The 13,740-nt window shown below is 38.6% G+C and overlaps 1 protein-coding gene across 7 annotated transcripts in view; it reads left to right on the top strand.

The window, feature by feature from the left end:
• Positions 1-13,542, top strand: part of LOC109538146 (probable serine/threonine-protein kinase nek3) — a 36,136-nt gene extending 22,594 nt beyond the window's left edge. For 5 of the 7 annotated variants that reach the window (XM_048661560.1, XM_048661559.1, XM_048661562.1 and 2 more), the window contains 10 exons: positions 5,623-5,697; positions 7,867-7,933; positions 8,629-8,750; positions 8,818-8,899; positions 9,298-9,659; positions 9,737-11,184; positions 11,247-11,606; positions 11,662-11,909; positions 11,960-12,230; positions 12,291-13,542. In XM_048661560.1, coding sequence (XP_048517517.1) covers positions 5,623-5,697; positions 7,867-7,933; positions 8,629-8,750; positions 8,818-8,899; positions 9,298-9,659; positions 9,737-11,184; positions 11,247-11,606; positions 11,662-11,909; positions 11,960-12,207 — 3,012 coding nt within the window. In that variant the 3' untranslated portion in view covers positions 12,208-12,230; positions 12,291-13,542. Of the gene's footprint in view, positions 1-1,211; positions 1,839-5,622; positions 5,698-7,866; positions 7,934-8,628; positions 8,751-8,817; positions 8,900-9,297; positions 9,660-9,736; positions 11,185-11,246; positions 11,607-11,661; positions 11,910-11,959; positions 12,231-12,290 lie in introns of those variants that run through there. The other 2 variants (XM_048661566.1, XM_048661564.1) reach the window with 2 other exon arrangements.
• Positions 13,543-13,740: the final 198 nt, after the last annotated feature.

The following is a 13,740-nucleotide window of genomic DNA, read 5'->3' as shown; positions in this document are numbered from 1 at the left end:
TGTACTGGAACTATTAAGGACTTTTTGAATAAATCTGGAAATATTCCTGTTTTGAAAGTTGGATTTACAATATGAGATATGGGAACCAAAATATTTGATTTTGATAATTTAATTAATTTCGTGGAAATATCATCCAGTCCAGGCGCTGAGTCATTCTTCAGGGAGTCTATGATGGAGATACATATATATGGAGGCAACATTCGACCTGTCTTCATATGTATTATTGCTTTTTGGTTGTATCTTTTTTGCCATTTCAATTCCAACATTTACAAAGTTTTCATTGCAGAAGTTAGCCATTCTTAGGTTGTCGTCAAAAGGGGTGTTATTAGTGTCATTTATGGAGAAATTTGTGTCTTTTTTGTAATGGTTAAGATTGGTAGCATCATTAATTGTTTTATATTTTTTTAGGTTGTTTTTGTTGTGTTCCATTTGATTTTTATAATAGTGATATTTTTGTTGTTTTAAGAGTTTATTTAAAAAGTTTCTGTAGTGTTTGTATTTAGCTTCTAATGCAGAAGTATAATTTCTTAAAAGTGCTCTCTTTAACTGATCTCTATGTTTAATGGAATTGATCAACCCATCACTAATCCAAGCTTTAATTTTTTTATTATTTTTGAACTTAATTTTACGTACTGTTGTAGCTGATTTTTTTACATCAACAAATACATTTATACATGTATTAGTCGCTTCATTGGAGTCGAAACAACTAACGATCTCCTTCCAGTTTATCATAGATATTTTTTCTTTAAACATCTCATAATCTATGTAGACCCCACGATCTGGCAGATTGTTTTTTTTCCCTAGAAAAATCTCTTTCATAATTTATGTTTAGAGAAATTGGGTAGTGATCAGTCAAATCGCTGTTCAGTCGAAGTTTCAGGCCTTGACTTTTTAGTTTTTGTTTCACAAATAAATGATCTATACATGAGTTAGAATTTTTTGTAACTCGAGTGGGAAGGTTTCTATATGATAAAAATTGATCACAGGAAATGGTATCACGCAAGTTTGGTTTCGCTATGAATTTTCGAACCATTCTCTGAACGGTTGCACCAAAAGTATCATCGTAAATTCGACTTGATTGCCTTCGTTATCAAATGATCTGCCGCTATTACAAAAACGGTCGAACAACGAACTTATATAATCGGTACCAACAACAATGTGCAACGAGCAAATAAATTTTTTTCTGTGTCGTGCACGCCATTGTGGCGTATTGCACAGCGCGGTGCTTAGTAGGACGTTAGCCGAGCAATTTACCAGTAGAAAGTATTCCGATATTTTATAACAAAACCAGCTACAAAACCTGACGGTTCGTGGAACCACACGAAACTGTTGTGGTTTTCCAGTCGGTGTCCGTATTGAAGCAGTGAATTTTCATCGCCATCAGGCGGGTGGTTAAGTGAAACTGGTGCAGAACAGTTTTCCAACAGTCGCACAGTGATTTTTGATTGGAGTGGTTTTGTCAAGTACAAGTGAAAATGATGTCATTGATTGTGTTATCAATCGCACTCAAATCCTCATTTTGTCATTAAAAATCGCAGGTTTTTGCATAACGCGCCCCATTTTTCTCCTGGTTTCAATCTGCTAATACCAACTGCAGCGTTAATGTTTTCGACGACTTTGTTCCGTTACGTTGAGAAAATTCAATGGGAAAATGTGATATAAAGTGAAAAGTGTGCACTCGCGTAACCCAGTTTTGCATAATTGCCTAACGAACAATGCCAGCGACTCGTTTGCTTTAGAGCTTGGATATGTTTTGCTACGAAAACCGATGTTTGGAGCCGGAGAAACGCCAGGATTTGCCCTGGATGAAAAAGATACGAATTTACCTGCCGTATGAGGTAATTTTCAGTTGGATGGTACTTTTAAGGGCATTGAAAAGATAGAGGTAGAAACTTTGAGTCGAGGTCTTTCTTCAAATTTGCCCAGAAGACTCTGCTTAAAGATCGTCAATGCTTAGAACTGAGAGATTTAGTTCGTTTTACTGCCAACTGGCGATTTTCTACTGTTTTAATGGTTGATTGGAGTCAGCGGTTTGGAAGGTTTTGCTTAGAAAACAGACTTCATCTTCACAAGATTGCAATGGAAGGTCAATGAGTTTCAATGAGGCGAGTTTTTCTTGCCCGCCTGGATGAAGCTGCAAAGTATAGTCGAAGTGCCGATTTTATCGGAATTTTTTAAGTTCTCACAAAAGCGATTTAGCCGAACTACGAAATTTTCGGGATTATTGACGCAAAACTTAGCTGAATCTCAAAATTCTCAAATGCAAACTTTGTTCTTCGTTGTCTTCACCAAGCGTTAAGTTTGTGTTCAATTTTTTATGCGTAGGCCACATTATTGACGAATATCGGTATTTTCGTGCACAAAAATCAACCTAGTTTGTCTAATCATTAAAACTTATCTAAACTCCAGGACTAAATAAATCTTTATCTAAATTCCCCAGATTTATGCCAAAAAAATAAATTCCTAGAAAACTGGACACTGTTTATATCATCCTGCATTTGTGTCAAACGTTCAACAAACATGAATATTAAAGGAGCATTTCGGGGGTCTTCGAACGGGCGCAGTAACCTCTGAAGATGTAAGCCACTGGTGCTTGCGAAACGTTCGACACCCTAAATGCGCAAAAACCTTCCCGTTTGCAATCGAATTGAACTTTGCAAATAATTTATCTGGTCCCATTATGAAAATCTAATTAGACATAACTTATAAATTGTGGTTAGAGGGCAGCTGGCAATTCACTGATTTAACATTTCCTGTCCCATTTTAATGGTTCGAAAACCTTCGCTGATCACTTCGAAACGTTTTGCAATTTTGCATAAACAATCGAAACTTTATGAACTTTTCCCCAGTCTCAGTAGCCAAACCGCCACATAAATTCGCCGTCTAATGAATAATTTAGAAGCGTACACGGGCCTCTAAGAGCCCTTTTCTATGCAAACTACTGCCACATTATGCTGCGGCCAGAGCGAAATACTGGTTGATATTGAAGGGCTGTTGATGTGCCCTATTTGGGCATTTTTCACTTCACTGTCCGGCGTGTGTGAAAAGAAAAAAAAATTTGAATCCTGCAGAATATTTTAGTCTAAGCGCTCGCATTAAATGTTAATGACGTTACGAGTTCAGTTTGCAGAGTTTTGTGCTCCAAATGCTGCTAAAGTCTAGCTCTTATTCACTTAAAACGTACAATACAAGCGGATACGTAGGTACTTAACAATTCTACAGCAAAGAATCCGTAAGTGTACTTGGTGAAAAGCGTTTTTTTGCCAGCACCGTTAGAAACAATGGCAGCAAATTAACTTTTCTGTTGGGCGTTTTCCGCAACTTTTCAAGAAAACAATATATTCCAGCCGAAAACCGAGTTTTTCCTCCTGAAAACAAGGTCGCGTACGGTAATTACCGTATTTTCCGTGACTATTGTGCGGGATTTCTATTATTATGTGCAACAGCACCCAAGGTTCGGGCCATATCGCAACAGTAATTCATTACGAGATGCAAATGGGCTTTTCAGTGTTTACCAACCAAGGAAGCTTTTGAATGATTTCATAATTTGCGTCGCATAAGTCGATAGGCATAATGTCTGGTGTCGACACTGGCCAACCTACATTTCCAATGGTCTCGCAGAAAATTAATTCTCCATAATCTAGTCATCATCTTTAAGCGTTTTATGGCCAGTTTTGTTATTGTTATAAAACAGCAAACAGAATGTCATCGGCTTTGTACTATTGGTGTCAATTCGTTCTGTAATTTTGTGTGCAATATTTTAGCATCCGCGTGTTAAGCCGACTTTTGACCGTTAGGTTGGGGTCAAAAATATGACAAAAAGTTAGAATGTTTTTTTTATTTGGGTTGCATCAAGTGTTAAGAGCGGTTGAACCCAAACCGCGCGTTAGATTTTTAAGGAGTGAGTCAAGAAATATTGATAAAAACAATTATTTTTTAAGCTTAAGCTTCTAATAAAGTTGGGTGGCAAGAGAATACATATGTGATTTTCGTATTTATTTTCTCCCAAACTTTTTATCGCTTTGCCTTTCTAGTCTTTGCCTTTGCCTTTGCGCTAGTCTATTTTTCATTTTGCGTTAGAGCTTTACGCAGTTTGTTTCACATTCAACTAATGATAAAAAGTGGAAAATATGACTCTTAAACCAATGAAAACGGACGCGAACATAATGCCTGAAAACTAGAAAAAATCGGGTTTGTCGAATTTGATCTCAGAAATTGGCTGAAAACGATACTTTGTCTTGTTGGCGTTACAAGAATGTAAACTTTATGGTCAGGAATAAAACGATTACATTTCGAAAGAAAGTCAGACGCAATTGTTACAATTTTTTAAATCGAATATTGAACCATTTTAAATTATTATTTTCTAGCCCTTCGCTTTCTTTCTTTACAAATTCCAATTAATTTTAGTTTCGGTTTTTGATTTTTTCCTTTAAATTCTGTCATTTAACGTAACTGGTTTCAACTTATCGAATATTTTTGCAAACAATTTTGAGCCGCAAATCAGAGACTTTTAAAGGAAGCGCGATAGATTAAAAACCACGCAATCAATCTTTTGAAGCTGCATTTTGATTTTTGAATGATCCACTCGTAGTTCTATGAAAATGTTTACCGAAATAGTTTAGTTTAGTGACCACCGTCAGAAAAATCGTTAATCGATTAATGCGAAGGAAAAGTCACGCTTTCTATTCGCAATTAAAACATGTTGGAAACGATTTTACCTTCGACCAAAAAACCGTAAACAATTATCTGCTTGTAGACGCCTGTTTTGCGTGATGGTCAGTCATCAAGGCAAAATACGCCATATCTTCCAAATCGGTTCTACTCGGTTGATGCTGTCTTCTCTTGCTGTTTTCAAGTGTTAATCATATTTGGACAACGAGTTTGATTGCTTTATGCTCTGGCCATTATCCTTGATGAAGAAGCCACAGATAAATCGCATTTCGCCAGGACGGCATTTGTCAGCGCTACCTGTTAGTCTTCACGCAATCCGCCGAAGCAGCAAAAAAGACCTAAAGTCCACACCCAGGAATCCAGAAATAGGATTAATTACTCTCAGCTTGAACTTGACATTAGACTAACCTATTTACTAGATGGATTAAGTGCATTGGCGTTCCCCTAGCGAAATGCCAAATGCTAATTGCATTATCTGGTGCACAAGTTGCACAACAAGCCATTCGCTAATAGGCAAAAAAAACCGGATTTATGTAACGTCCTATAAAAAGTAGGATAAATTGAATGCGGGAAGCATTGAAAATGGCAAAATCACAACACCTTCAATAAACTAATCCTAATTATGGTGGCAGAACACGGCGATAAAAACTGTTATTAATTTTACTGTTATTCATCTGATGTGTTTTCACTGGCAACCGCCGTCCGCCTTTGCTGTTCCAAAAACCTAAATATTGTCTTTAGGCATTTAAATATCTCAGCTGCTAGGAAGTCCTTTTGCCTAGTTAATAATATCACCGACCATAAACATGTGTGTCTTGTCTCATTCTTTTGCGTTATTTTTAAATAAGACCCAGTATTTTTTGTTTCTCCAGTTGCAAATAACTTTGAGAAGTTTTATTTGCCACCTGTTTTTGCAAGTTAACTGTTGAATTCTCCTCGTTTTTGTTTCAGGATCTTCCAACCAAATCGCATAGTACTTGCAGTGATGGATCGTTGCTTAGTATGGATAGCTCTGAAATGGATGAGGTAAGAACCGATTCGATCTGTGTTTATTTGTTGTTTGCGTTACAAGCAAACGTTTCAGCAAAAAAGGTTTTTAATCGTGGTTTGCTGCCGCGCATTGGATCTAAAACAGCGTTCGAAGAAACAAGATCCAAGAAACTGCATTTAACGATCAGGAAAGGATGAAAACTGACCAATTTTTGACTTCGCGAAAGCGGGAAAAATTCAAAATGACATCTCCACTTCGAATAGAGGTGTGATAAACGGTTATTTTTCTGTAACGGGTTACAACGTTCCAGTTCCCGCTTGGTAATAGGTTTCAAAATGCCGTTCCAAAAGGAACATGTTACTTTTTAAATTTTTCATAAAAATGCAGAATGATGATGATAGTAGAAATGGTGTTGATATATAATGGTTTCCTTTATTTAAAACATAATTCTTAACGTTGGTAAACTTCAAATAAAATATTCTAAAATCAAAAACAAAACATGGTCAGATGTCAGAAGTAACTACTTAAAGAACAAAAAACTGATAATAAACTAGATTGATTCAATAAAATATACGTGTGGAACACTGTTATTTTAGCGGTTACGTTAAATACCGACCATCCCTAACTTCGAAATACAGTTGAGCCCGGATATAGCGAACTTGAAAAATGAACTAAAACTGGCTCGTTATATCCGGAGTTCGCTATAAGCGAATAATAATACAAAAACGCGTGGTGTATTTTATTTCGTTATTTTTACATAGAGTAGTAGAAGTTAGTAGGTATGACTAAAAAGAACGCAAAAAGATAAACAAAATTCAATTGAAAATCTACTTCATAAAGTCTGTAATTTTCGTTTGTACATTTCTGCGGCAAAAATAGATGTTATTTATGTAGTTTTCAAGATCACAAAATGACTCCCAGATATGATTAGGAACTTGGCGTGATTGTAGAAAATTCCGAGTTTCTGGAACTTTTTTTGTCATTTCAGAAATGGTTGGAACAGCATTAGTGTCTACAGTAGAATCAGTTTCACCTAAATCGCCATCTTCCTCATTATCGCTTAAAGCTGTAGATGAGCTTACGGAGTCTATAATTTGCTCATCCGTCAAAATTTCTCTTGTAAGAATGCCATTATCAATGCTCACATATTCGAAGAAATCGAATTCACTCAATTTGGTTTTAACTTGTTCTTCGACAAAATTGTGCACTCTTCTGAGTTCGTTGAGCTGTTGTTGAGCGTGGAAGTTCGTTATAAACGGAAAGTGATACAACTAACCCAAAAAGTGATCGTTATATCCGGAAGTTCGTTATAAACGGGATCGTTATAGGATGACGTTTAAATTAAAGGAAAAAAGTTCGTTTTAACCGAAAGTTTACTATAACCGGGTTCATTATAAGCGGACTTTACTGTAGTTCACTTCGTGTTTATTTATTATTTCACTACGGTTATTTGCTACACTGTATGAAATGCAATTTTGTTGTTTATTTATATCCAAACAGCAACAACCTACGTAATAAGTAATGTAATAGAGACTGTAAAAGAACCAAGTCGCTTAGGCAAAAGATGCAATTATCGAAGCTGTTGTTTTATAATTAACGGAGCTGAATTGGAAAACGTAGGTAATTGCTACGACAGAAAAAAAGCGAACGTTTATTTTCAAATCGACGAGAAATTGTTGGATAATTATTTATTAAGCTTAAATTCTCAATTTGCTGTTGTTCGATTAGTAGCAAAATTCAATTATAATATCGCTGCCAGGATCGGATAACAATTCATAATCAATTTGCATACCTTATAAATAATCAGTGCGGCAGGTCAACTTCATATGGCTGATATACAACTAATTGCGGCTGTAATATTAGAAATGTTTCCCATACAAATGGCCTAATTATCTACCTAAAACGTAGAAGATTCAGAGAAGATTAGATCTATTTGTCGTCGCCTTATTGGAATATTTTTTAGCAAATTTCAAAATAAATTGTGATGTTGTGGTGGTATCCTTCACCAAAACCAGTGCGTCATGCCATTTAACCTTTATAATCGAATTTCATTCTATAGTTACCGCCGTCAGGCTTGATTGAAATTCATTAAAAAATAGGTCAAATTGTTTATCAATTTGTGCAAGTCAAAAACTGCTGAAAATTATTTAGTGGTTTGTTTACGCAAAATTCCGATCAATTCTTCAACATGTGTTTTGTTGCAGGATTCCGTTGGATTGCAATCAAGGCATTCCTCGAGGGTTTCGTTAAACGAGAAAAAAGTGGAGCAAGGTAATTTAACAATGTGATTGTCTGTTAGAAGACGAGGAAAAAACGGAACGTGTTTTTCTCTCATGTTTATGATCTAAATTGCCGGTCTCGCAGCTTGAATGCGACCTGATAATCTTCTGGGAAATAAACCTGCATGCACAAGGCTTTAATCACATCAAGGTTTGTTTTCGGTAGAAACTAATATTTTCAACGACCTACGCAAACGTGCAGAAATACTCAAAGTAAGAATTCGCGCACGATTTGCCTATCCGTACCCACTTGTCTTGCCAATATCTGATTATCGACAGACTGTTTTATTTGAGCTGCATAAAATCCCCGAGTAAACTTATTGTAATATATTTCGAGCTTCTGTCATGTCCTGCGTCTCGTGATATTCTAATGAGATTTCCTGCATAAGCTTTTCAAAGGAATTTTCAATTCAAATCAGATGCAGTGAACAGTTTCGATTTGCCATCTCTAGGCCAATAGCGTTTCGCAACCAACTAAAGCTTTAGCTGTTCATGAGAGTTATTTATATTTTCACATATGCCCAGTCGACACAAAAGAAATTCATTTCACGTGTTTTTAACATTTGGAAAATCGATTTTTTTTTTATGAATAGTGCAACGAAAACACTTCTGGATCCACTTGTGCCTACTGAATGTTTTATTTAAATTGATCATGTTTCTGATATGAAAATTTTTATTTTTGTGTAGAGTCAGACTTAGAACTAGGACCTAGTTTTTCTTCCACGCCTTTGAACCATAGTGCTGCACATCACAGGGTATCGGTCAGGCCGAAACGAACTTACGGGGCACCGAGAAGAAAAAAAGGACAGGTAATAATACTTGAATCACACCCGCCGTTGTTTGTTCTGTGATTTTGATAAATTTGTTGAATTTCAGCTTGCCTCAGCGCTTCCAGCCACTCCCGAAGTGAACGAGGATGCCTCAATACGGAGCATTTCCCCCGACAGCATTACCACAGGTATGCAACCATCACTAATTTCTATCTAACTTGTACATAACAATCGGAATATTCATGTTTGATGTTGTGTTGCACAACATTTAATCAATTAACGCAAAATCTACTGTGCCTTTTGAATGTTGCGTCAACTTCCGCTCTTTGCAACACCGATTTACCTTCAGAACAGATTTTTACATGCCGGTGCCCGAATGCCTGTATTAGAAAAAGAAGGCACACAACAATGGGCGTTTCAACTAGGCTTTGCCTTCTCTAATACAGTCATTTGGGGTTCCGCCTTGTTCCACTCACGAATAGCTTTGAGCATTTTCGTCATCCATCATTATTAAGCCCTAAACGAATGTGCTTCGTTCATTGATTGTAACTAATTCTCGCTTTCGCTTCGCATCTGTTCGTTCCAGAGCCGATAACCGAGCTTTATAGCAGTACAGCTCGCAGCCTTCGCAAGACCACCTTAGTGCCGCTCGAGGTGAAATTAAAATGTAATTCTTTACCAGCCGGAGTGACTCCGCCCACTTCTGATTCGTTCAGGCTGAGCAGGAGTCGATCAAATGCCGGCAAGAGTCAAGACGACGCAAATCTGGATGGGGAGATTAGGGAGGAAAAGTTGTCGCTGTTTGAGCGGCTGTTTCCTAGGCGGAGCGGCAAGAAGAAGAAGAAGGAAGAGGCACGCGATAGGGAGGAGAAGCTTGTGCAGAAAGAGAAAATTGCCAAGATGGAAGTGGACGGCAACACTAGAACTAGTGTAAACGAGGAACGGAAGGTAAGGTACCAACTAACAGGGAGAGTCAGGAGGGATTTTTTTCGAAACTGGCCCTAAATAACCGCGTTGTTCCACAGAGCGTCCACATTCGCTCAGCAACTCCAACGAGTGTGAAGACCATCAGTGAGGTGCGAACCTCAATATCATCGCATTCGCATACCAGGCGCGAAGAAAAACCTTCAGTGGCGCCTCGGTCCGGAGCGGCTTCCAGACAGAGAATTCAACCAATTGATATCCCAGCCAGTCCAAAAGACCCGCGCAGCACAAGCCAGCCAATGTCTCCAGAGAAAGCGTTCAGCTCTGGAACTTCCCCCATCCAAATGGAGCTGGAAAGTTTCCTAAAGCAGCGCCAACTGTCTTCCACTACTAGTCCGAAAGAGTCTGTCCCCTCGCCACCCCAATCCCCAAAACTAACTTCCGCCCAGGCTTCTACCACCTCCAAACACTTCCAATCATCGTATTCCACAGAAGCAAGTTACGCCGAACATAAGATTAGTTCAGAAGATATCAGGAGTAAGATCAAATTGGCCGGACTGTCGTCCCTACAGCAGCGCGTTCTTAGTCTCAATGCAGGACCAGAGGAAGATAACTCATACACATCGCTGATGGAGGTCCCTTTGAGGCCCAGCAAGCCTTTGGCCAAATCGCACAGTTTCAAGAACCAAAAGCCTTCGTTAAAGAAGCCGCTTGAAGAGGTGACCGAAGACGTAACTGAGCGAAGAAAATCGGTCACTAAAGCCACTTCCCTGGACAGCGTGAAGAATCTCGAAGAGCCCAGCTTAAAATCCGAATTAAAATTGACGCTCCAGCCTGCAGCAGGGAGGGCGACGCAATCGGAAGTTCCCGAACCAGAAGTGGCGAAGAAAAAAAACCCGGAAATAGTGGGCCAGAGCTACAAAAAGGCCAGCATCGAAAAGGAACCGAGTGTCGCAGCACCAGAGCTTGCAAATGGGCTTGAAGAGGAGAGCGGCGAAAAACTAGAGGCGCCGGGCGTTCGAAATGCATCAGTTCCGAAGTCATTCAGTGACAATTCGATTACGATATCTGGACCTAGTCATACAGCAATAGTGAACGTTACCAGCAAGTCGGAAGACTTCAGCAAAAGTTCCTCCACTTCCGAAAGCGAAGTTCTAGATAGCGATGGATCGAAGAAGCTGATCTTCAAGGAAAGTCAGGTGTCTGTGACGAAGATCCAGCTGAAGCACGAAACGACCCAGATAACGAACAGTAGTGTCGTGCTGCCAAAGGCCAGTGTTCCTGAGTTCTTCAACAAGCAGCTGAACAGGGTGGAAACACGCCCCACCAGCAATATAGTTTTTTCGATGAAAAGCCCAAAGATTAGCCCGGAAGAGTTGCAACCAGTTAGGCCTAAAACGTTGTTTAATTTCCCGCCACCTGAAGTAAATGGAAACAAGTTTCCCAGAAAGTTCAGCAAAGAAGACGTGGAAATCATTGAAAAACCTGAATCAAATGAGGGTAAAGATGTGTCTCCACCTAAGACCCCAACAACACCTACCCAGGCAAGGTAAACTCTTCTTCAAATTTAAGCTAATGCGTTTCCTAACTAGAGCCCTTTACCCGCAACAGATTCAAGAAAAACGACTCTAAGCCATCTTCACGCAAATCTTCTGTGATATCCATTACCTCTTCGGAGTCGACGCCGGTCAAGGAATCCATCAGAGATAGAGCGCTTAAGACACGCTCGATTTCGCTGGATTCGCTTAAAAGCGAGGAAAAGCTCGAATTGAGTGGGCCCGATAAGTCCTCGCAGGACAGCTTGGATAAACGCTCAAACGACAATGTGGTCCTAAGAAGAAAGTCGTTTGTAAAGCAGAAGAACGAGGACGAGCCGGAGCTGATGAAAGTGTTCGCCAGGCGCTCTTTAAAGTTAAAGGACAGCGATATTGATCAAATCCAAGAGGCGATTGCAGACGAACAAAAGCAGCGGTAAGCAATTGAAAATATTAACTGTGTGTCCCTAATAGCGCTGGTTTGTGTATAGGGATTTTGATAAAGAAAACAATACAGAAACAACACCGGAGGTGGAAAAGAAAATACTGGTTGCCAAGGAGGACGCTAAGACGCCGCTGATCGAAAATATTCCAACAAAACCTGTGACTAAGGACGAAGTAAAAGTGTTCAAACAGCCTCTTGCCGAGATCAAAAAATCGCCCGAGTTCCTAAAAAACGTTGCCAAAGACGAGCCAGAGGTTCAGCTGAGGCGAAGCTTAAACAACAATGTGTTTTTGGGTAAGTTTTGAACTCATTTTCTCGCTTGAAATGAATAATGCTATTCGTAGCCACTCAGCGGACTGCCAGTTTAACCACGTCCAAAACGGTCGTGTCAGATTTTCACATAAAAAAGCAGGGATCGCTGAACGAAAGGCGAAAAACTGACCAATGGAACAAAAAAGATGAGATTATCGAAGAGAAACAGACGGAATCTAAACTGATTGTGGCCAAAACCGAGGACACCAGGACGGAAACGAAGAATTTCAGCCAGAGGAGAGCTGAATGGGAGAAGCGCGTACAGCAGGCGCAAAAGTAGTCGAAGCGCTAAACCGTTTTTCGGTAAGTGAAAGAAAACGTGTGCAGCTATGAGTGTGCAACCCGCAGCACATTTATTTTCAGTTTTACCGCAAAGGAGTAACCGTTGGAGCCAACAACCGATCCATAGTGTATATTAGTCAATAAATGTGATAGCATTAGTACTTAGGACAAAATATTTTATTGTGTGTGAAGGATTTTGGTGGGTTTTTTCCTGCAAAGCAAACTTTGAAAAGCAATTGTTGCTGTTGTTAATATTTGCAGGAACAAATGACCTGAAACGAAGCTCCAATATTGAGGGTATTGTTGTGTTATAAAAAGAAATAATATTTTGTCTCTAATGACCTCTATTCTTGTATAGCATTTAGATGAGCAAGTATGTTTGTTTTTCACTCCATGTCTGCGAAAACGAATATGATTTGTTTTATGTTCGCACCCTTTTATTTATTGTATATATGTTCAAATTGTCCTATATCTAATCAGCACTTTCGTTAGTTGAAAGTGCTTCTATTGGGTGTTTGATTCTATTCTGTGATTGAAACGTTTGGATTTACGTTTAATAATAACCATTCGTTCGGATTTGTTTTTGCGTTGCAGATGTTTACTAAATTCACGTCTAGACAATCAAATCCCAGTTTACAACTGCTTGATCACAACAATAAAATCGTATAGATATCATTGTACATTTATACCTAAATTTAACACTTTTGTAAATAGTTTCATGGTTGCCAACATGTATGGGTTTGTCGAGTTGCTGTATCGGAACCGAAGTGTTGATGCTCGGTTGGAAAGTGAACCCTCCCCAAAACCCTGCATAGTAGTAAGATTTAACAAATCCCCTAACCTTAGCCTTAACCAAATATCTGTTTTCTCAGTAGAAAATATGCATTTACTATCTTCCTATCCATAAGATTGTTCCAATCTTGTACTATAGATATTAGATAAGTGCCTTTTTAATTTCCGAATTTAGGATCGATTGATTTCAACTAGTTATCATTACATGAAGTGCCGATAAGAAAATGCGTTTATCAACATTTCGTCGCTGGTTACTGTGATTTCTGGTTGTCCATATGAAATAACCGGGAAAAAGGTCAGAGCATTATCTTAATGGCGCTTCATGCATTTCCATATTCTAATCCCCATGTGATGAAAATGTTATAGAAAAGATGGTGAAATCACGCTTGCCTTTCAGAAGAGAAATTTTGGTGCTTGAAAGAGAGTAAGAGAGAATTTATGTATACCGTGTGTTGATATTATCTTGATGTATTTAATAATTAGGATGTAAGACACAAATCACGCAATATGCCGAAAAAATACATGTTTATTCTAATTTCAATGCCGTTCTTTTAGTGTTGATCCTAATAATTTCAATCGATATTGATGATACTTTGGAATGCGCTGTATAAAAGTGGGACTTAAATCGGATTTTTGCCTCGCGCTATACAGGGTTATTCACGCTATACGGCACGGAAGTTTGCGGCTAAACCGTTTGATTTTTAAAAAGTATTATTTTATGAATTGTCCGACGCCTACC

This window comes from Dendroctonus ponderosae, unplaced genomic scaffold (genome assembly GCF_020466585.1).
Source record: "Dendroctonus ponderosae isolate FM_Combo_2020 unplaced genomic scaffold, Dpon_F_20191213v2 Dpon_F_20191213_1, whole genome shotgun sequence".
NCBI classification, from domain to species: Eukaryota; Metazoa; Arthropoda; class Insecta; order Coleoptera; family Curculionidae; genus Dendroctonus; species Dendroctonus ponderosae.
Note: the sequence above shows the minus strand (reverse complement) of the source record. Positions and strands in the feature narration are given on the sequence as shown.